General features: G+C 35.0%; 2 protein-coding genes across 4 annotated transcripts in view; one reads left to right on the top strand and one right to left on the bottom strand.

The window, feature by feature from the left end:
* Nucleotides 1–22,077, bottom strand: part of LOC132354513 (large ribosomal subunit protein eL19) — a 410,792-nt gene that overhangs the window by 145,709 nt on the left and 243,006 nt on the right. The gene's annotated exons all lie outside the window — the stretch shown is intronic.
* FBXO47 (F-box protein 47) overlaps nt 203–22,077 on the top strand; it is a 25,431-nt gene continuing 3,556 nt past the window's right edge. Inside the window, exons 1-11 of one of the 2 annotated variants that reach the window (XM_059907439.1) lie at nt 203–286; nt 2,141–2,347; nt 2,788–2,958; nt 5,622–5,698; nt 7,022–7,099; nt 8,763–8,871; nt 13,486–13,662; nt 15,152–15,298; nt 15,978–16,120; nt 18,429–18,588; nt 19,247–19,359. In XM_059907439.1, the coding sequence (XP_059763422.1) occupies nt 2,167–2,347; nt 2,788–2,958; nt 5,622–5,698; nt 7,022–7,099; nt 8,763–8,871; nt 13,486–13,662; nt 15,152–15,298; nt 15,978–16,120; nt 18,429–18,588; nt 19,247–19,359 (1,356 nt within the window). In that variant the 5' untranslated portion in view covers nt 203–286; nt 2,141–2,166. Of the gene's footprint in view, nt 287–2,140; nt 2,348–2,787; nt 2,959–5,621; nt 5,699–7,021; nt 7,100–8,762; nt 8,872–13,485; nt 13,663–15,151; nt 15,299–15,977; nt 16,121–18,428; nt 18,589–19,246; nt 19,360–22,077 lie in introns of those variants that run through there. The other variant, XM_059907440.1, reaches the window with a different exon arrangement.

Raw genomic sequence — 22,077 nt, 5'->3', positions numbered from 1 at the left:
GGCACTGTGGGTGTCGTTCTTTTGAATATTTATGAGGGGGCGGAGCCTCCCTGCCGCTGTGGCTCCTGGGAGGGTTCTAAAATATTCCTGTGGAAGGAGGGTACTATGGGAGCCGAGGTTCTTGCTATTCATGAGGGGGCGGGGCCTCCTTCCCGCTGGGGCTCCTGGGAGGATTCTAAAATATTCTCGAGGCCAAGGGGGCGCCTGGGAGGCTGGAGCTGACGGGAGCCGGAACCTCCCTCTTCCCGGCGGCAAAACCTTGAGGAAATATTTTCTTTTTTAAACAGTAAGAAATTTGAGGATGGTAGGACAAAACGATTAAGTCCCATTTTCTTGTGATCTTTTAGCCGGAAAACTGTCAAAATCTGTGGTAAAAAGAGATTTTTTCCCCCAATGCTTTCTGGAGATAGTTTCATCTTTTCATGGGCTGAAGAGGGTCAAAAATGCACCACAGTGTGCTTTGACTCTTATATTGACCAGTTTCTCTTTTATGGCCTCCCTAGTTTACCTCTTTGGAGATGTTTTGGGCTAATTCCCGAGCAGATGGGGGTGGGTCTCTTCAAAGGATTTTCTTAGGTTAAAACAAAGTAGAAATCCTAGTGAATTGCTGTTGGACGGTTTTCTCTGAAAAGGGGGGGGAAAGTTCATCCAAGAGGGCCCTCAAAGCCTTTCACACGTGGGCAAGAATGAGTGGGGTGGAGCAGGGTATTGAAACATCGTCTTATTAGGATTATTTGGGCTCGTGATTCTCACTCTCTAGAGGGCTGAGAGGAAACCAGAAATAATTTGGAATTACACCTTTAGGGTTTTCAGAAAAGCCTGCTATCTCCCCCAAAACGTTCAGGTCTGAGGAAAATAAAGAATTGTAAGAGGAGAGTTCAGTTTTAGAAGAATTTGGGTTATTGTGTTTCAATCCTCTCAGAGGTTTAAAAATATGTGTAGTGTGTAGTTGACACACTAAAGTCCCCTGGGTATTGGGTGTCAGTGAGTCTCTGAAGAGCCCACAGGCCCCCACCCAAGTCCCAGGTTACCTGGTCCTTAGAGAAACAGAACAAATCCTAGGCCAGATGTATATTTTACTATAATGAAAATGCTTTAAAATGCCTACTGTGAAAAGTTAAAAGCAATCTTATGGATTAAATAAATTAAGATTCTTCCATTTGATGGAATCCCATGCAGTTCTTAAAATATCAGTACATATACTTGCAGAAGTGTATCTATTGGCATGGAAAGAAATTACAATTCTAATTACAATTAAAACTGAAAAAGCAGATTGCAAAATAGTGTGAACAGAGATTCCCTCTTTTTTTGTAAAAATGAAATGTATATGTAAAATTCTGGAATGATATAAACCAAAGTGCTTAATTTTAAATGTTAAAAACCAAATGAATTTAATTTTCTTCTTTTTGTTTTGCTGTATTTTGTAAAAATTTGACAATGCACACGTTACTTGTGTAATTGTAATGATTATTTTTAAATATCTGCTAAATTGAATGCTGAAGCAAAGTGCTATGTATAGTATGATTTTTTTTTAATTAATTTCTTTATTTTTGGCTGTGTTGGGTCTTCGTTTCTGTGCGAGGGCTTTCTCCAGTTGCGGAGAGCGGGGGCCACTCTTCATCGCGGTGCGCGGGCCTCTCACTATCGCGGCCTCTCTTGTTGCAGAGCACAGGCTCCAGACGCGCAGGCTCAGTAGTTGTGGCTCATGGGCTTAGTTGCTCCGCGGCATGTGGGATCTTCCCGGACCAGGGCTCGAACCCGTGTCCCCTGCATTGGCAGGCGGATTCTTAACCACTGTGCCACCAGGGAAGCCCCTTTAAAAATGTCACATAAAAATGTCACATTTCTTTTCTTAGAATATATCTCATCCAAATACACATCTCATTTTCTGCTAAAGCTCTATCTAAAATATTTGGCTAAGAGGGAAAAGATCTTTAAGTATTTCATATCATGCTGAGATGAATAAATAGACTCTACTGGTTGGACTCCATAAATTGGACATCACATTAAAAGTTTTGTAAATATAAAGAGACGGGTGTTGCCCATCAAAGTATGAACCTCTCCATTTAAAAAAACAACAGCTCTTCATCATTATGACTTCCTTTCTTCGTTGTCTCTTTTACTTTGTTTTTCTAATCAGGATAAATTCATGAGACAAGAAAAAGGATGGCATCTAGAGTAAATACCAGTTTCACTTTGATTCCCAACCAGAAATACAGACGTGGTAATCATCGATCCAGCCATTTTCCCAACATCCTTGACCCAGATTCTCAGCCCTTATCAACGCTTGGAAATTTTAAAGCCTTGCCTTTGGAAATATTCCAAATAATCTTAAGATGTTTGTCAGGTGAGGTTTGGGGTCTATGAGTAGGCTACATGGACAATTGAATGTTTTATTTTCCCCAAGAACTAGCTTGTCATCTTAGGCCCTGCTAGAATGTTAATGGTGTTCACATTTTTTATTTTTAAAATTTCATCAGTGTTAGGTAAGTGGTACTCAAAGAAAATATGATACTCAAATGCTTTAAAACATGCTTCTAATTATAATGACATGGTAATTTGACTGTTACATCCCCAATGTTTCTAATTCATTGAGAACTAGATTTAAAACAATTTTCAGATTTTCCTTTTTCCCCACTTTTATTAATTTATTAGTATTAATAATATTATTGTTATTAATCTATTATAAATTAATAGATTGTGCTAATAGTGATGTTCTTGTATTTAAGCCGTTCATATATATGTGTGTGTGTGTGTGTATATATATATATATGTTTCTTTTGATAGTGAAGGATATCAGCATGCTAAGCATGGTGTCCAAAACAGTCAGCCAGCACATTATTAATTATATCTCAACCTCATCAGGAAGCAAAAGACTTTTACTACAGGACTTTCATAACCTTGAGCTGCCTGACAGGAGACAAGACTCCACTATATTGGAACACTACAGATCTCTAGGTAATTTATGTAATGTAATGAGAAGTGTAACAAGTAAAGAACTATACTTAGTTAAGGGGATTTTATTATACAATTCTGTAAGGCCTGTGCGAAATGGAATACTTCCTATTTCTATGATGCTTTTACTCTTCAGTGTGAGGACTTTCCCTTAATAACAGTCCCTTACACTTATATTTAAAGATGAGAGAATGCACTTTAAAGTGTCAGTCCTTGTGATTTCATGTGGATACAATGTCACCTGTGCTTATTGTCTAGGTGGCTAGCCAGTTTAGGAAATTGATGTATTTTTCTATGCTTTACTTCCTGTGAATCCAATGAGTTTTATCTCTGTACTGCTTTTCCCTTTCAACCATAATCTAGTTCTTAAAATAGAAATTTAAGCATATTATTGTGGAAAATCACTTATTCTCTTATCAGAAACAGTGGTTTTCTTTTTTTTTTTTTAAAGCACTGTGCACATTTACTAATAAATCATTATGCTATTATTAAATTAACCTTATCAAAGGAAATTCTGGACAATTTCTTCCCTTGATTTGTAATCATTTATGTCTTTTACCCCATTCATTGATTTCATTCTCCCTAAGAGTGCTGAAATAAAATTCTAATTTTGACTTGACTAATGACACCAGTTTAATTATGAAGCTACTTATAATTAACCAAAACATGGCAATAAAAGTAAATATCAGAGTGATGTTGAGATGTAAATAAAGGCGTAAGAGTAAGTTACCTTTTAGTAGCCCAAGGATGCCTAGCTTTAAGATAATAAAATAAGACTATATAGATGTGTAAATACATCAAAGTGTATTTAACAAGTATACTTAGTAAGGCTAAATGAAAGGTCTGTAATCTGGTTACAATGTTATTGGTTTCAGTATTTATGATTAGGCTTTGTGAAGCCTGTAACAGAATAGGGCAATTACTTTTTGCTACTTGTCATTGTGAATATCTTTTTTCCAGTATCATCCGCTGCGGAGGAAGGCTACTTGGGAAAAGCTTATTCTTTAGTTTTAATTTGAAAGAATTTTTTCTCCCTGACCAGGTTCAATTGCATAAACAAACAAAATAGCATTAAGACAATTATGTGGATAATTCAGTTAAAAATACAAATATGTATTAATCTTAAAAGCTAGCTTTTAAAAATGGTTTTACTCATGTAATGATTTCAACCTTCCATTTAAATTTTGTGCAGACACCTAGCTTATGACTAATTCTTTAGACAAATGTTTTATATACTTACCATTTCCTCATGTTGCCATTCCTATCTGATCTGTTCTTGTTTTCCGACATTAAAATAACATTTTCAGAATTCTCCATTCTAAGGATTATAAATTTTAATTTGCTTCTTCATACAAAACAGAGCAGATGGCCAGTGTGGAAAGAACATTACATCTGACTCTATTTTAGTGGGAAGACATTAAAGAAGTTAGTCTCTAAAGGGTATAGCAGAGCACCTGTGTTAAAAGAACAAATAAGTCAGCCAGTATTGGTTTTTATGGTAAATTGAAACCCTTAAAAATAGGCGTTCTACATTAGAAAAGGCAACCAACATACAGTTATAGCTTACAATTCCCCAGCTGTGATATGCCATGGGACTGGATGCCAAAACATGAAAGGAAGAGAACTCAGCCTGAAAACTAAACACTGAAAATGTCTTTTTATGTACAAAAATAAGGAGGGCTTATGTTTAAAGCTCAATTCTGGTCATGTGTTGCCCAAACATAGCAACTTCTAAAAATAGATTCAATTCCCATAGATTCTACAGAATTATATATAAAGTAGTTATTATATTATGTAAAAAAGTAAATGCAGAGAAGATGAAAACTGAAGAAAGTCGTGATATTCAGATATATATTTTCCTACCATGTATCTTATTTTTAGTTTGAGGACATTTGGCCTTATAGGAATGTTAACAATGTATTGCCATTTTAGGAAAACAGAACACTTAAAGTTAGAGGAAACAAATTACAACCATACACTTCCTGTCACTGTAGTTCAAGTTACATATCTCACTGGGAAACTGAAGGGTTTTTTTTTTTTCTTTTTTAAATATCTAAACACAAAATTCTATACATTCTTAACATGCAAGCCCCATAAAAGGATATCTCTGAAGGAAGAGATAAATATTTCATCCAAACTGGATACTTTCTGTGAGAGAAAAACCGACTTCTAATCTCTGAAATTTTAAGTACTTAACGACTTCAAGTTTTTGTATTTGGAGAAAGGAGTACAAAATCTCTTTTCTCATTCTTTCCATTAGCAACTCTTAAAACATTTTCCATGGTGGACATGAGCTTAATTTTAAGAGATATTGGAATATGTTTTCTGTGGAATAAAGACAGTAGAGTTTCCCTGTTGTGTTTTGTGTTTGGTTATTTTATCTTTTTAAATCTAAATACTTTCTCGTATCTGTACTATAGCATCAATTTCACAATTTTTTGTAAGATTTTATGCCATAGCCTCTTAGGTGGACACCAGAGTCACTTGGTAAACACCATATATAAGTGTTCTGCACCCTTCCTCCCAAACTTCCTCTTAAAAACTCTATCAGCTCACAGCCCACTATCGTATACTTGACTTTCAGGAAACATTATGCTGTGAGTTATAGATATTCTTAAGTTAATTACATTGTTGTCATTTTTTCATGTGTCTCTTTACTTTCTCAGGTCTACTGTTTAAAAGATGTACATTGCTGCTACCCACAAAGGAAAGACTAAAGTACATTCACAAGATACTCGCAGAAGTAAGATCATACTTCTGAATTAGCTCACAGTCTTGATTTCCAGTAAAGATATTTTATTATTAATGTCTTATACTCATTTTAAATCTATCTTTAATTAGTAGAATTTCATGAATTGGTACTAAAAAATTGGTTGATGATAATCTAATACTTTACCAAGTGCTCAGAGATTATAAAACACCAAAATGTAGTATAGGAGTATTTTACTTATTATAAAATAATTTTTACATATAACTAAGTACATCATTCAAGTTTATTAGGTTTATTGGAGTAATAAAAGTATTTTTACCTCATGTGGGAATTCTGAGGTTGTTTTAAAGTGGTGATTTAGATATTTTATTAAAATGAAAATTATTTCCAAATGTTAACATTTTACTATTTAAATATATGTATTAAAACTATTTTTAATATATAAAATGACAAACCTTTTATGATAATTTATGATTTGGAAATGTGTATCAATATGTTTGGGCATAATCTCTGTTAGACATTGAGTTTTACTATATAAACCTAATATATATCTAATACTGCTGATTCAGTTTTACACTCAATATGCAAACTGTTTCTGATCCACTGGCTTTTTTCATGTCAGTGTTTGCATTGAGTTCAGCTGTATGTTATTGCAGCAGCTTCCAAGATGATCTTCCTGCCATTCACTTCTTCATTTCCCAAGACATTCTAAATGCTGAATCACTTACATCAAATTAATTTTCTTGCTTTTAAAAATATTTCCGTGGCTACTCAATTTCATCAAGATAAGGTCCGAAGTCCACAGGTGGTATTTAGGGTTCCCCCTGACAGTGCAGCCTTACTTTCTACTACTTTGAGCCTAATTAAGCTGCTCATATCTTTCTGTCCAAATGAATATTTAAAATTTTTACCTCTATACCATTTTGCCCTTATTGTTTCCCTCACCAATACGATCTATTGATTATATTTGAATCCTACTTAAAGACATTGCTTGTTTCACATCCTTCATAAGCTTTTTTAATCATTCTCAAAATTATCTTTTCCCTGCTTTCATTGTATCTGATATGTTTGGTCATTTTAGCGTTTATACATACTTTATCCTGAAATATAAAATTAATTTCATGTATGTATATCTTATTGTTCTAAAAAAATTGTGAGCTCCTTGAGGCAAAGACTTTGTTTTCTATTTCTTTCATAATCCCCACCTATATAACATGAGACTAATCAGTTATTTAGTGTTTTAGTTATTTTCAGTTTAGACTGAAAACAATCCTTGCGTATTTCCATTAAATTTGAATGTCAAATCATTGCACAGTTCCACTGAAAAGGAGGAATTAACAGTTGTTCTCTTTACAGGTTTCCTGTTTTAAATTTAACGGCTGTGTAGCTCCATTGCAATGTTTAGGATTACCATGTTACGGCATGTTTTTACAGGTACATTTTTTTTTTAGTGAAAGAAGAAAAGGAATTCTTTTTGAACTGTTATCAAGTAGAGCATGTAATCTGTCTTTCTATAGGATAATAAAAGTAATAATGATCTAAAAAGAAAACAAAATAACATTGTAAAGGTTTGAGAATGTGTTAATCTAATAATATGTTTGCCACCTCAGATTTTCTTCTTGGATTTCTCACTGGTAAGAAATGTTTAACACTTATTTGCTCTATACCCTTGAATGTCCTTGAAGTTTCCAGCCAATTGTAATGACTAGAAATATTGTGGGGTAGAGGGTGTGTGTGTGCAATGAGTTTTAAGTCTTGGGCTAGTTATTTAGGATATGATCTTAGAAATGAACTGTATAAAAAAAATAGTAACTATAGGAAATGATAGGGATAACTAACCTTTTTGTGGTAATTATTTATATATATATATATACATATATACATATATATATATGTATATATGTATGTGTGTATATATATATATATATATATATAATTACTGTGTTATATGCCTTTAACTTATACAATGTTATACATCAATTATATCTCAGTAAACCTGGGAGGGGGGAAGAAATCAACTGTATGATTTTAAGAACATTTTTTACTATTTTATTATAAACAAAGAAGATAATAACATTATTATTAATGCTGTTCAATATATTATTAATATATTGCACTGTTCTAAGCAGTTTGCATGTATTAACTTACTTAACTATTACAGCAACCTTATGAGGTTTACAACAATCTTACAACAGTCTTGCTTATATCCCATCCTGCCAGCCAGCCACCATCTGCGTGTACAGATTCCAGGGGCATAGGCCCTCCTTCTAGCCCTCTTCCAAGATAGATAGATTTCTGCTTTTTCTTTTTCCCTTTGGAACAGGTAATATGAGCACATGTATTCATATAAAATTCAAAAGGTACAAAATGGTATAAAGTGAATTGTAAGTCTCCTCCCAGGCCTGTTCCTTGTTCACAGAGTTTGCTTCAACAAAAGTAACCACTGTTAGCAGTTTCTAGTATGTCCTTCCAAAGAGAATAAGATTCATTTTTAAACTACTGAAATGTAGTTCAACTATTTTAAGAAAAATTGATATGATTAATCAACTTTTTCAAAATCTACATATAGTTGAATACCATTTGAATTTTGTCATATATGTTTAACTGTACATTCTGGTCTCCTCAAAGATAATTATTATATTTGGTCCTAATAAAAATTGGTTTTTGTTCACACCCAAATGTCGTAAATAAATGCTCATAATTGTCACATTAAAATGAGGTCATTATCATTTGTAAGCAATAGCATAAATGATAGCTAGAGGGGATCAAAAGGGTTCTACTGTAGTCTAAAACTAAGCCACAGTATGGTTGTGAGTCAGATGTCTAAAGTTGTATCTATATTGTCAGAGTTCAGGATTCAGTACCATTTAGTTCCCTGAAAAGATACTCCCTATGCAACCAAAAAGAAACTGGATTTTGGAGCATTTCTAGGTTTTATTTATATAAAATTTCCTACGAATTTGAACAGTTCCATAGTGGATAAAAATTGCACATTGCCTCAATTTTATGCTACCGCAGTTATGGTCATAAGGCAATAGTGACTTACGTTTTGATTTGATGGTTTGAACATCTGAAATGTTTCCTTTATCATCCTCAGACCTTAACAGCAGGATGGGATGAACTTGAGTGCCATCGTGTTTATAACTTCTTATGTGAGCTGACTAATCTCTCCCGCAAGATGCAGACAGTTGTCTGCAGCAAACCAGGTAAAGAACTAAAATTCAGAGATAACATTATACAGAGATTAAAATAGAAAAAAAAAAGTATAGTTCTAAAGTGTATTTCAAAATAAATTGTGGCATTCGTTTGTAGTAAAAAGACAAAGAGATGTAAGGGAATGATAAACACTGAATCAGATAGTGAGGCAGAAGTGGCCTGTGATTAGAGAAAGAGAAGCGCTCACAGGGCTTCAGCCACATTAATAATATTTTATTCCTTAAGCTGGTGGAGGATACAAAGGTGTTCATTATAGTATTCTTTAAACGTCTATATATACCTGAAATAGTTCATATTTTAAAAATTATAAGAAGGACTTCCCTGGCAGTCCAGTGGTTAGGACTCCATGCTTCCACTGCGGGGGGCATGGGTTTGATCCCTGGTCGGGGAACTAAGATCCTGCATGCCACACGGTGCATCCACAAAAAAAATTATAATAACCCTACAATTTAGCAATTTCACTCTGAGAAACTCCCACAGTATGCACAAGGAGATGTATAAGAATGAGCATTGCAGCATGTAACCAGGGAAAGCTGCAAACAATGTAATGCCTGTTGTCAGGAGAATGGATAAATGAATTATGGCATATTTATACAATTAAAACCATTAGTAGTGGGCTTCCCTGGTGGTGCAGTGGTTGAGAATCTGCCTGCCAATGCAGGGGACATGGGTTCGAGCCCTGGTCCTGGAAGATCCCACATGCCACGGAGTAATTAAGCCCATGTGCCACAACTACTGACCCTGCGCTCTAGAGCCTGCGAGCCACAACTACTGAGCCCACGTGCCACAACTACTGAAGCCCGCGCGCCTAGAGCCCGTGCTCCACAACAAGAGAAGCCACCACAATGAGAAGCCTGTGCACTGCAACGAAGAGTAGCCCCCGCTCGCTGCAACTAGAGAGAAGCCCATGCACAGCAACGAAGACCCAACCCAGCCAAAAATAAAAATAAATAAATTTATTAAAAAAAAAAAACATTAGTAGTTAAAATGAATTAACTAGAGCCATGTGTATTACTATGGATAAATCTCAAAATATAATTTGAGAAAAAAAGGTTACCAAACAATACTTTTAATATGATACCATTTATATACATATTAAAAACATGCAAAACAATTCTATATATTCTTTATGGTTATATACATATGTAAAAAAGTATAAAAACATAGTTGGGAGGTATGATAGTTAATTTTGAGTGTCAACTTGGGTAGGCCACAGTACCCAGATATTTGGTCAAACATTATTCTAGATGTTTCTTTGAAGTTATTTTTTAGATGAGATTAACATTTAACTCAGTAGATTTTGAGTAAAGTAGATTACCCTCCATAATGTGAGTGGGCCTCATCCAATCACTTGAAGGCCTTAACAGAAAAAGACTCCCCTCCCCAAACAAGAAAGAATGCTACCAACAGACTGCCTTTGGACTTGAACTAGAACTCTTCTCTTGTCTGCAGCCTGCCACCCTACCCTGCAGATTATGGACTTGCCAAGCTTCCAGAATCCTCATGAGCAAATTCCTCAAAATAAATCCTTCTCTATGTATATACACACATCCTGTTAGTTTTGTTTCTCTAGAGAAAGCTGACTAATACAGGAGGGATAAAACCCAATTCAAGATGGTGATTACCTCTGGGGAGGAAGGAGATTGGGACTGATACACAAGAAGTTTTAACTATATCAGAATGTTGTATTTATTTTTAAAAATCTGAAGCAAATACAGCAAAAAAATAAAGATTTGACAAAGCTAGCTGATCAGTACACAGTGTTTGTTATAGTATCTCTGCTTTTCTGTCAGCTTGAAATATTTCATTATGAAACAAATCATGGCAGATTTTTTTTTTAAAGGCAGACATAGAAGCCCAATGAAACAATAACAAAATTAATTTATCATGTCCCTCTCTTGATCAAAAAGTTTTATTAGCTTCCTTATATCTTAAAAATAAAGCCCAAACTATTTATATTGGCCTTCATATTCTAATCCTAACTTACTTTTTCAAAATTATTGCCCACTACCTCTGTATCAGTTTGACATAGGCATATTGCTCTACTCACTGTATCTCAGACACCTCTTACACATTTCTACCTCATACCTTTTATTCATTCTCTCTTTTTCCTGAAATACCATCTCTCCTTTTCACCCTTTAAGACCCAATTTACCTGACCTCCTCTGTAAAGCCTTTCCTGATCTTCCCAGACCTGCAATAATCTCTCTCCTCTAAACTTCTGTGTTACTTGACTTAACACATCAGGAGATACTTACATATGGCTTTAGTGCATTGGCAGACTTTCCATTTACACTTGTCTTATCTACAAGTAAGTAGAACATAAATGGTATAAAAATATAAAATGTAAAATGGTGCCACCACCAGGGAAAACAGTTTGGACATTCCTCAAAAAGCTAAAGGTGGAGTTATCATATGACTCAGCAATTGCACTCCTAGGTACATAACTAAGGAAATTGAGAGCAGGAACAAGGACAAATACTTGTATACCAGGGTTCACTGAAGCATTATTTTCAATAGCCAAAAACTGGAAACAACCCAAGTGTTCATCAATAGATGAATGAATAGACAAAATGTGGCATATACATACAATGCAATATTATTCAGTCATAAAAAGGGGTGAAGTTTTGATACAGGCCACAACATGGATGAACACTGAAAATATATAATAAGGGGCTTCCCTGGTGGCACAGTGGTTAAGAGTACGCCTGCCAGTGCAGGGGACACAGGTTTGAGCCCTGGTCCGGGAAGATGCCACATGCCATGGAACAACTAAGCCTGTGTGCCACAAATACTGAGCCTGCGCTCTAGAGCCTGCGAGCCACAACTACTGAGCCCATGTGCCACAACTACTGAAGTCCGTGCGCTTAGAGCCCATGCTCCACAGCAAGAGAAGCCACCGCAATGAGAAACCCGCACACCGCAACGAAGAGTAGCCCCCACTCACTGCAACTAGAGAAAGCCCATGCGCGGCAATGAAGACCCAACACACCCAAAAATAAAATATAATTAATTAATTTTAAAAATATATATATATGCTAAGTGAAATAAGTCAGACACAAAAGGACAAGTATTGTATGATTCCACTTATGTGAGGTACCTAGAACAGGCAAATTCATAAAAACAGAAAGTAGATTAGAGGTTACCAGGATGTGGGAAGACGGGGAATGTAGAGTTATTGCTTAATGGTTACAGAGTTTCTGTTTGAGAAGAGGAAAAAATTTAGAGTAAGACAGTGGTGATGGTTGAACAACACTGTGACTGTAATTGATGCCACTGAATTGTATAGTTTAAAAATGGTTAAAATAGCAAATTTTATATTATATATATTTTACCACAATTTAGGAAAATAATGTAATATATCAAAAACTGTTGAATTATATACATTAAAGGGTAAGGTATACAGTATGTAAATTATATATATTTCAATAAAGCTGTTTAATAAAAACGTGAGATACCACTTCATACCCACTAGGATGGCTAGAACCAAAAAGTCAGATAACAAGCGTTGGTGAGAATGTGGGGAATTTGGAGCCCTCATACACTGCTGGTGGGAATGCAAAATGGTGCAGTCACTTTGGAAACAATCTGGTAGTTATTCAATAATTAAATATAGAGTTACCATATGACCCAACAATCCCATTCCTAGGTGTATCCTCAAGAGAAACGAAAACATATGTCCATACAGAAAATTGTACATGAATGTTAATAGCAACATTGTTCATAATAGCCAAAAGGTGAGACAACCCAAATATCCATCGATGGGTGAATTGATAAAAAAATGTGGTATATCTATACAATGGAATATTATTAGGCCATAAAAAGGAATGAAGTATTGATACTTGCCATAACATGGATATACCTTGAAAACATACTAAGGGGACTTCCCTGGTGGTCCAGTGGTTAAGAATCTGCCTTCCAATGCAGGGAACATGGGTTCCATCCCTGGTCAGGGAACTAAGATCCCACATGCCACGGGGCAACTAAGCCCACATGCCACAACTACTGAACCCACGCACTCTGGAACCCACGCGCTGCAACTAGAGAAGCTCATGCGCTGCAATGAAAAGATCCCGCATGCCGCAACTAAGACCCAACACAGCCAAATAAATAAATAAATAAAAAGAAAATAAGTATTTTAAAAAAAAAGCATGCTAAGGAAAGAAGTCAGTCACAAAAAACCACCTACTACGTGACTTCATTCATATGAAGAATAGGAAAATCTATAGAGATGGAAAGTAGTGCTTAGTGCTGGGTGTGGTAAAGGACAGAAGGATAGGAGAGTGATAGCTAAAAGAGCAGGGTTTCTTTTTGAGGTAATCAAGATGTTCTAAAATTTACTTGGTAATGGGCACATATATCTGTGAATATACTAAAAAAAAAGTTGAATTGTACACTTTAAATTGGTAAATTTTATGGGATGTAAATTGTATCCCAATAAAGTTGTTTTAAAAAAAGTAGTTCCTTGATAATCTCAAATTTTTACAGAGTAAAATGAAGTAACACTCTCAGTACAAAGCATTTAATGATGTATGTCTTGACCTATCCAATATGCATATCAATCTTTCTAGGAAGAATTGTTTACAGTTCTTTTGTCTTCATAGGAAATGCCCGAAAACTGGAGTTAAGGATCAGACTGTTCTGTAGGAACGTTCTTCTTGATCATTGGACCCATCGAAGTGATTCTGCATTTTGGTTGACGTGTATATTAAAACCATGGCCAATGGTGAATCAGGCAAGATTACTGTATATCATCTTTGGACCAGTAGCTCCTCAAGATGGTGAGCATTCATCTCTTAGGGATGTATGTTACAAAATTGGTTAATTACTTTCACTTTAGGAAACATATCTTTTTGTACCTGCTTAGTTTCATCATTCCTAATAACTGAACCGTGTTTCATGATTTCATAAATGTATATACTACATTAACTTGTACGTAACTTAAGCATCAAGACAGAAATTGTTCTGCTGCAGGCCATTTCCAAATATATTCTCATCATCTCTGATATACCCAAAATAACTGCATTTCATTTTTATTATATATATTGGCCATGCTGCACAGCTTGTGGGTTTTTAGTTCCCTGACCAAGGATCAAACCCAGTCCCACGGCAGTGAAAGCCCGGAGTCCTAACCACTGGACCACCAAGGAATTCCCTGCATTTCATTTTTAAACATTATTATTATTGTTTTTAATATACTTATTTATTTATTTTTGTCTGTGTTGGGTCTTCGTTGCTGCACACGGGCTTTCTTTAGTTGCGGTGAGCGGGGGCTACTCTTCCTTGCGGTACGTAGGCTTCTCATTGTGGTGGCTTCTCTTGTTGCGGAGCACGGGCTCTAGGCGCACAGGCTTCAGTAGTTGTGGCACGTGGGCTCAGTAGTTGTGGCTCGCGGGCTCTAGCGCTCATGCTCAGTAGTTGTGGCGCATGGGCTTAGTTGTTCTGCGGCATGTGGGATCTTCCCAGGGCTCGAACCCGTGTCTCCTGCATTGGCAGGTGGATTCCCAACCACTGCGCCACCAGGGAAGCCCTTTAAACATGATCTTAACTCAAGATTATATTTGCTGCTGTAGGGGACTAATAATGCAAGGGAAGTAATGTGGTAGTCAGAATTGATGTTTTACTTAATTTGGGGTGCATCATATTATTTTTTGCAAGTTTTTGGCCTTTCTAATTAAGTTTTGCTTGGATGAATGTTAAAATTAGCATGTATTTAGTTCACACTGCCTTATATCAGGAGTTAACTAGTTTAAAGTGTGTTGAGTAGCAGCAGGAAGCCAATCTGGGATCAAATTTTGTTTGTGTGTGTAATTCACAAAGAGAATTGGTCATAGGTAAATAATAAAAAATTGACTGGATTACTCTGTTTTGATATAAATGTCTGGAAAATTCTCAAATACAAATTCTCTCTTTTTGGAAGTCTATCACTAGGTTTTATTTCATTTTAGTAAGATTACATCAATTGTTTATTTTAATTTGTTATGGGGTAGCATTATCTTTGAACCAGAAACAGTGTTTTGCTTGGTGAAACTACCTTTTCTTTTCCTCATTTAGCTATTGTTGCTGTGCTTCATCACATCAGTCAGAGACATTAAAATTTATACTGTTATCAGAATTGACCTTTCATTATGAAAGTTAAAATGAAAGTAGCATATATAAGTAATGGATTCCATTATGCAATCCAATTTCCTTTTTAAACAATCTGTGTAATCTTTATCACAAAGCCAACTATTCTGTCATAGCCTAGCTTTTGTTTCAATTATCATTCAGGACAGGTGGTTTGGCAGAAAATGATAGAAGAACCTGCAGATGAACCCAGTCTGAAAGGTTTGGCTGATGCCATTAAATTACTATATGATACAGGCACCAAAGGATGGACAGCAGATGATGTTATCAGTCTTGTAGATGAACTATCAGGTAAAAAGAATTATTTACCACATACAGTAATAGAAATTTGTTATTAGAATACAGTTATAAAATTGTAAGGACAACTCTATAGGTAACAAAAGAATTGCCTATTGGAAATCACTAAATGCTTTAAAATATTTAAAGTTTGGCTTTTTGTTTGAAGAGAATGCATATAATCAACTTACTTTCCTTCCATTTTCCTTGCCAGTTTTATAAATATGTATTTATTGCTATTATTTGAAAGCTTCATAATTTAATTAGCTTAATTATTCCCATTTTGAAGTTCTCAGAAACACCTCTGAATGTTGGGTAAGAAGAAGGCCCTTTCCTGTTGGTACTGGAGAGATGAAACAATGTTTCGCATTCGTGCATAACCCTTTAGATTCTAAAGTTTACAAGATTTCTTTCTTTAGCAGGATTACACCACCTTGTCTGTTGACCTATGTGTAGGAGAAATGCTTTGACTGTATTACTAGTATATTTGTGAGAGTCGCTGTGACTTGGCAATAAATAATCTCTGTCCCCGGTTGAATGCTGTAATCGGAAAACTAAAGCATTTTTTCTGAGATTCTCCCTCGGCACTGATTGTATTTCCAATAAAGTAATAAAATATTGCATGTAGTTAATGATGTTTACTATAGCTATTGTGTAATTCCTCATTAAATAACTGTTCTTTCTTTAATAAAAGTGGTTCCCCGTGAGTGGCTTCTAGAGAATAATGCACATCTCCTAATCCTAAGTGGGAACAGCATCTGTTTCACTTTCATGGCTAGTAAAGCTGTGAATGGACGGGCCATTGAACTGGCAAAGCTGATAGTCTTTTTGGCTTTGGTAAGTATAAAATAAGTTTTTTCTAGCAAATTGTTTAACATTATAGTTGACCTACTAGGGAGCTGCCCTGAAGGAACTGAAATATGTATGAAACATTTTGAAAGAATATGTATTTAAGTATATATTTTTATATATACTTTATATATATTTTAAATTTTTAAAATTTATATAATAAACTGTCATATCTGGAATCATTCCTTGTGTTAACCTCTCCCCACTTCATATCTGGATTGTCATTATATAGCTCTGCCAAGTTATATTCTTTTTTTTCCCTTAAATTCCATTTAAAAATAAAGCATCCCTTATGATTTGCTCCAGGATAATCCCTGGGCAGCAGGGAGAGAATGTGTAAGTGAGTGGTAGTAGAAGTGAAACAAGATTAGTAATTGTTGAAGCTAGGGAATGGATACTAGGGGGTCATAATACTACTCTCTTTACTTTTATATAGTTAAAATATTTTTCAAAATAAAAACACTTAAAAATATATTTAATATTCATTCATTTAACACAAATTGAGTGTTTACTATGGGCCATACCTGTGAGAGATTTTAGGACTGTGGAAATTAATAGAACAAATCCCTGACCAAAAGCTGCTTACAGTCTTCTAAGCAATATCAAAGTATATATAAATAAATTCAATGTGATAAGTGCAAAAATATGTAAAAAAAGATACAAAGGTATCAGAGAGGAGCCAATATTTGGTGGGCGTAGAGTACAGAGAGGGCTTCCCCAATTCCAGTAGATATAAGTTTTTTTAATGAATAGGAAGTGTTCACCAGACAGAGGGGTTCGATTATTCAAGCATGTAACTGCATGTGTTGCATAGATATCACATTTATTTGGCTTCCATCACAGATGCCAGCCCAACCAGTGCTTCAAAAGCAATGGAATAATCTTCAGTTGGCTGTTGTGAGGAATAATTGAATGTAATCCATTTTCTACAAAATGGAGACAGGATCTTCACCAACTCAACTGCTTAAAACATGAATGAAATCTCTGTGGCTCTTTTAAAATGTGAAGAAAGCTACTAAATTAACTGTATTCTAAATGTAAATGTTTATTTTAATAAGCAGAGGCCCTCAAAAAGAAAAAAAAAGGAAAGAGAGAATTGGAACTGCATGACTCTATCAGGGAACTATAAGCGGTTCAGTATTATTTCTGAAGGGAAAAATGTGCAGAAGAGGAGGAGATGGTAAGTTTAGATAGGAAGGGAGAGGCTAGGTAAGGCAGGGCCTGGTAGACCATTCTGTGGAGCTTGAACCACAGGAGCCACACTGCTGACAAGTTTTAGGATGCAGGGAGACATTGTCAGTTTTACGTTTTTGGAAGGTGACTTTGGCCACACTGTAGTAAAAGGAATGGAGAGGAAACCGCTAGGGGTGGAGAAACCTTCTCCGGAAAGCCTTCTCTGTTTAACATCTCAACTCTGGTCATTAATTTTCTCTAAATGGCCTCAGATTTGTCTTCTCTTTATCTTCATTTACCAGTGGTGTTCTAAGGCCACTGTATGTGTGGGGTAAGTCATCTCCCAAAATAGATTGCAAGCTCTTTGAAATCCAGGACTATGCCACTTATTTTTTCGTAGTGCCTTGTACAGTGCTTTACACATAATAAGTAGTCAATATATCTTTCTTGTCATGTTAACATTATTTAGTTACAGTACTATATAGTTTATTTTCATGCTGTATGTTATTTGGCTATGTGAGTTAAATTGACCATTTAAGATGTTAGTAAATAAACCTTTTTCCTTTCAGTCAGTTTTACCTATAAACATGTAATTTTCACTTTATCTGTCTTTTAAATAATAGAGAAATATTCCCTACTACTCTCAATATGGAAAGTTGGTGTCACCATAGGGTTCTCTTGCCTGTTGAAATTGTCTGTCACCCTCATTGGACTCCTTGAAAATAGAGGCCGTGTCTTTATGGCTTACCATTGTATCCCCAGCTCTTAGCATGTGCTCAATAAACACTTATTGAATGAATGAGCAGGAGCCTTATTTTTCATGTTTAATAATTGTTTTCAATATTATTTCTTACATTAATAAATAGATATTCTATGATAATCTTTTTTTCTATGATAATCTTGAACCAGGCTTTTTTTACTTCACACTTTTCCCCACTAAATTTATACCATTTGAAAGCAAAGAAGTATTAGATATAAGAGCATTTCCCATTTATAGACTCAACATGATGTTATATGTATTAAATTCTGTAAAATTATAAATGGTCATTGTTAATACCATTTTCAAATTCTACAGCTTTCTTCAAATGAAGATTTACCATAATGCTTTGTATGTCTAAATCAGGTATGTGAGAAAGAACTATACTGCATGGATTGGGCAGTTAAAATGACGCGAAAAGTCTGTAAAGTCTTTAGCACTCCGGTGGAAAGAAATAACTTCCTGCAGAGTGTGGCAAATGCATTTGCGTATGTGATACTGGAAATGCTACAATCAGTTATGTCTGGTGAGTATGCATGTAGATGGTGCACAGTTGTGAGTAAAGTGCATTCTAGTCTCCCCTTAAGACATAGATAATTCTGTGTAGACTTTTATATCTAAGCTAAAAATAGAAAAATCAGACATTGTTTTTCCATGAGATATATTTAGTTCCTGGTTTCGTCACTTTTTAAATCTGGTATTGGTTTTAATGGAAAACATAAAGTTGAAGAGTCTGCTCTGAAAGGAACTAATTTCACTTCTGCACAGCAAAAAATTTTAACTTGCTTACTTAACCAACTATCATAATCGTAATATTCTTTATTTGTATAGTTTACACATATATATTTTTATAGTTTTATTAGGTGCCCAACATGATAATTAACCCTATTTTACAGATGAGAAAACTAAGGCTTAGAGAAATTACCTGACTTGCCCAAGGTCATGAAGTTAGAAGCAGTAAAGCATGCACCAGCATCTTTTTCTTCTGATTTCTAATTCAGAGCTCTAAATATAATTCCATGATTTCAATGGTTAACGTCTGACTTAGGGAAAATCACTAACTAGTCTTCTGTTACATATTATTAGGGAAATTGGAACATCTTATGTTTCAAATAAATCATATATTTAGAAACTTAACTGTCATTTTCTTTTCCCTACTGTCTATTCCTGTGTATGGCATATAGGAGACCATGATGAAGACGACAGAAGCTTTCTGAATTTGTTCCATCTTGTGCATGCTCAGGCTAACTTCCATAAGGAGGTCCTGTATTTGACCATGAATACCCTCTCTACCTAAATACTCAGAAAGCCTTGCATTTAGAGAATAACTCAGTGAACTAACTATTAGAAGAGTGCTACTTTTCCACACTCAGAGAATAGCATTCATGGGACTTTTTATCACCTAAGTAACCTAATAATTCAAAAGCTGCATAAAAATTTAGAAGCAACTGCTTACACCATTATTAGTATAAAAATTTCAGGCAAACCCAGGAATGTATTAAGATTTCTCTAGAAAACAAGCTGTGCTGCTCTAGATTTTGGTAAACCTAACACCAAGCTAAAATGGAACATTAGTGTTCAAGAATCTGGGGCCAGCCAACCTGTATGTGTGGGTTTTCAAAGCAAGAGAAAATTCTGATGCATAGTTAGAACAGACCCAAATTCACTAAATGGTGTGTATCTGTTCACTTTGCTTAGGTTGTGTAAACATAGCGTAGAATGTTTTGTGAAGATTTGCAGTATGATGTTTTGGAATGTGCAGATATAAATCACATTTTTTTTTACCACCTTCTTGGCATATGATTACAAAGAACATTTTATTTGCTTCATGTTTTGCAGATCAAAAACCAAAGGAAGTATGTGTGTGTGTACGTATATATCCATACGTATATATATATATATGTATATACACATACATGCACACACATATATTTCCTTCTCTAAGACAAATAATCTAAAAAGTCTATAAATAGAGGAAGGCATATATTGTCTTAATACAATCAAGTCATCTTTTATTCTTTCCTGGGGATTAGAGTAAAATGTTGCAAGTAAGGAGAAATATAAAATGAAAGAAAGTAGCTATTCTGCTCCTAAAGCTTTTCTCCCTATCTATCTTAAAAAATAGGACTTGAAGGAAACTGAAAGCATGGATGGTTCGAGCAGCCCATGAGAGAATGGGGTTTATCTTCACTCAAGTAAATGGATTCCAAGAAGCTCCAGGACTATTTCAGTTTGACTAGCTTCTGCCACTGCCACTCTTACTATTAAAATAGAAAAAATAGTGCCTAACAAGCTGAAATAATGCTGGAGCCCTCCTGGATCTCCTATTTTCTCCTCCTTGGGTTTGATCACTTTACTTCTGCTGAAGACACACCCCTTCCCACTGGACTTCTCAGAGGCTGACTTTTTCTTTTCCTAAGCCCTTGACTTAACTCACCTCTGGAGTTGAGGAAGGGAAGAAAAACTAGAAGATATGGAAATTACCCACAGGAGTGGGGTACAAATTGTGGGAAATTCTCAAGTTTGGCAAGAGGGGCTCAAGTTTGGCAAGTGGGGTACAAATTGTGGGAAATTCTCAAGTTTGGCAAGAGGGGCTCAAGTTTGGGGTACAAATTGTGGGAAATTCTCAAGTTTGGCAAAAAGATGATTTTTACTCCCACTGATAACAATCTAATGACACACCTTAATAGGATTGAGAAAGAGTGAAAATTGTGGAGAAGATATGAATTGTGATAACAAGGTTTTACTATGTTTTCGTAGCAAAAGGACTTACCTCTATTTTTGGAGGGTCAGAAATTAACTGCCTTTCTTTGATGGATTGTCCAACTGTAATTCCATCAGTGGCAGGAATTTTTTCTCCAGAGTTTAGTATTTACATATTTATGTACAAAATTCTTGCTTTTATCCTGGTTTCATTTTCTTCCTTTCAATTTAAGGATTCACCCACAACTAAATTATAAAGATTAAAAGTTGGCAGATACCAGAATACAAAAATAACACTTTAATTAGCTTTTTCTTTTCCCTCTCTCACCCTTTTTTCCATATGTGCTTTGGAAAGCCTAATCCATTTCTTTGTCAAAACACTGGTGACTCCAAATTGAGAATATTATATTATATGGGGGAAAATAGAAAAATAAAGGAAAAAAGTAAAATTTTTCATATAAATAGTGAATATTTTAAATATTTTACTAAATAAATGTTAAGTTTCATTCCCTTAGAGAAAGAAATTTGGCATTGTGAAATCTCCTTGAACCTTGAACTATCCAAGTCTCCACACCAGTTATTTTCAGCAGGTTTACAAAATAAGCATGGTTTAATTTAAAACATTGCTTATCTGGATTGTGAATCACACGAAACGCTTCAATTGACATGACTGCTGCTGTAAATTTTTTTAAAACTCACCTTATTTCATTATTCTTAATAATTGTGAGATTATTATCTCACCCTCCCCAGAAATTTGGAACATAAGAAAATCTGTTTCATTCTTTGGGTACAGTAGATAAATGATATCATCTTGCTACCACTAAAAAATAAACTGACAAATTCTTCATTCAATTATTAATAGATAAAATAACCTTTGAGACCAAATTTGAAGTTTCCTCAATTTGGCAGTTTTTTGCCAAATACATTTGTCATCAGGAACAAAGTGTGAATCAATTTTTAAGGTGGGAAATTAACTTGCAAAAGTATATATTATCATTAGTATTGATGTTTAAGTGATGGTAGAGGCAGTCATATTGCCACAAAAAAAGGGAGCATTTGCAAAATAAATAGGCTAAAAACACTGGGAGACTGTCCACTTCTAATTCATTCTAGAACAGTCATAAAATAACGATGTAAACTACCAACAGGTCAGATAACTTATCTCACCTGTACGTCTTTCTAAAGTAGGAGATTAACCTGGGCTTCTAGCTTTTTCCCCCTTTTGGTAGTGATTTCCTCAGTCTCTTTTGACCTTGATTTGTAGGATGATTTTTACTTCCACTAGAAGCAAGCTCAACAACACATCATTATA

The sequence above is a fragment of the Balaenoptera ricei genome, chromosome 20 (genome assembly GCF_028023285.1).
Source record: "Balaenoptera ricei isolate mBalRic1 chromosome 20, mBalRic1.hap2, whole genome shotgun sequence".
NCBI lineage: Eukaryota > Metazoa > Chordata > Mammalia > Artiodactyla > Balaenopteridae > Balaenoptera > Balaenoptera ricei.
This window is presented reverse-complemented; position numbering and strand designations above follow the sequence as displayed.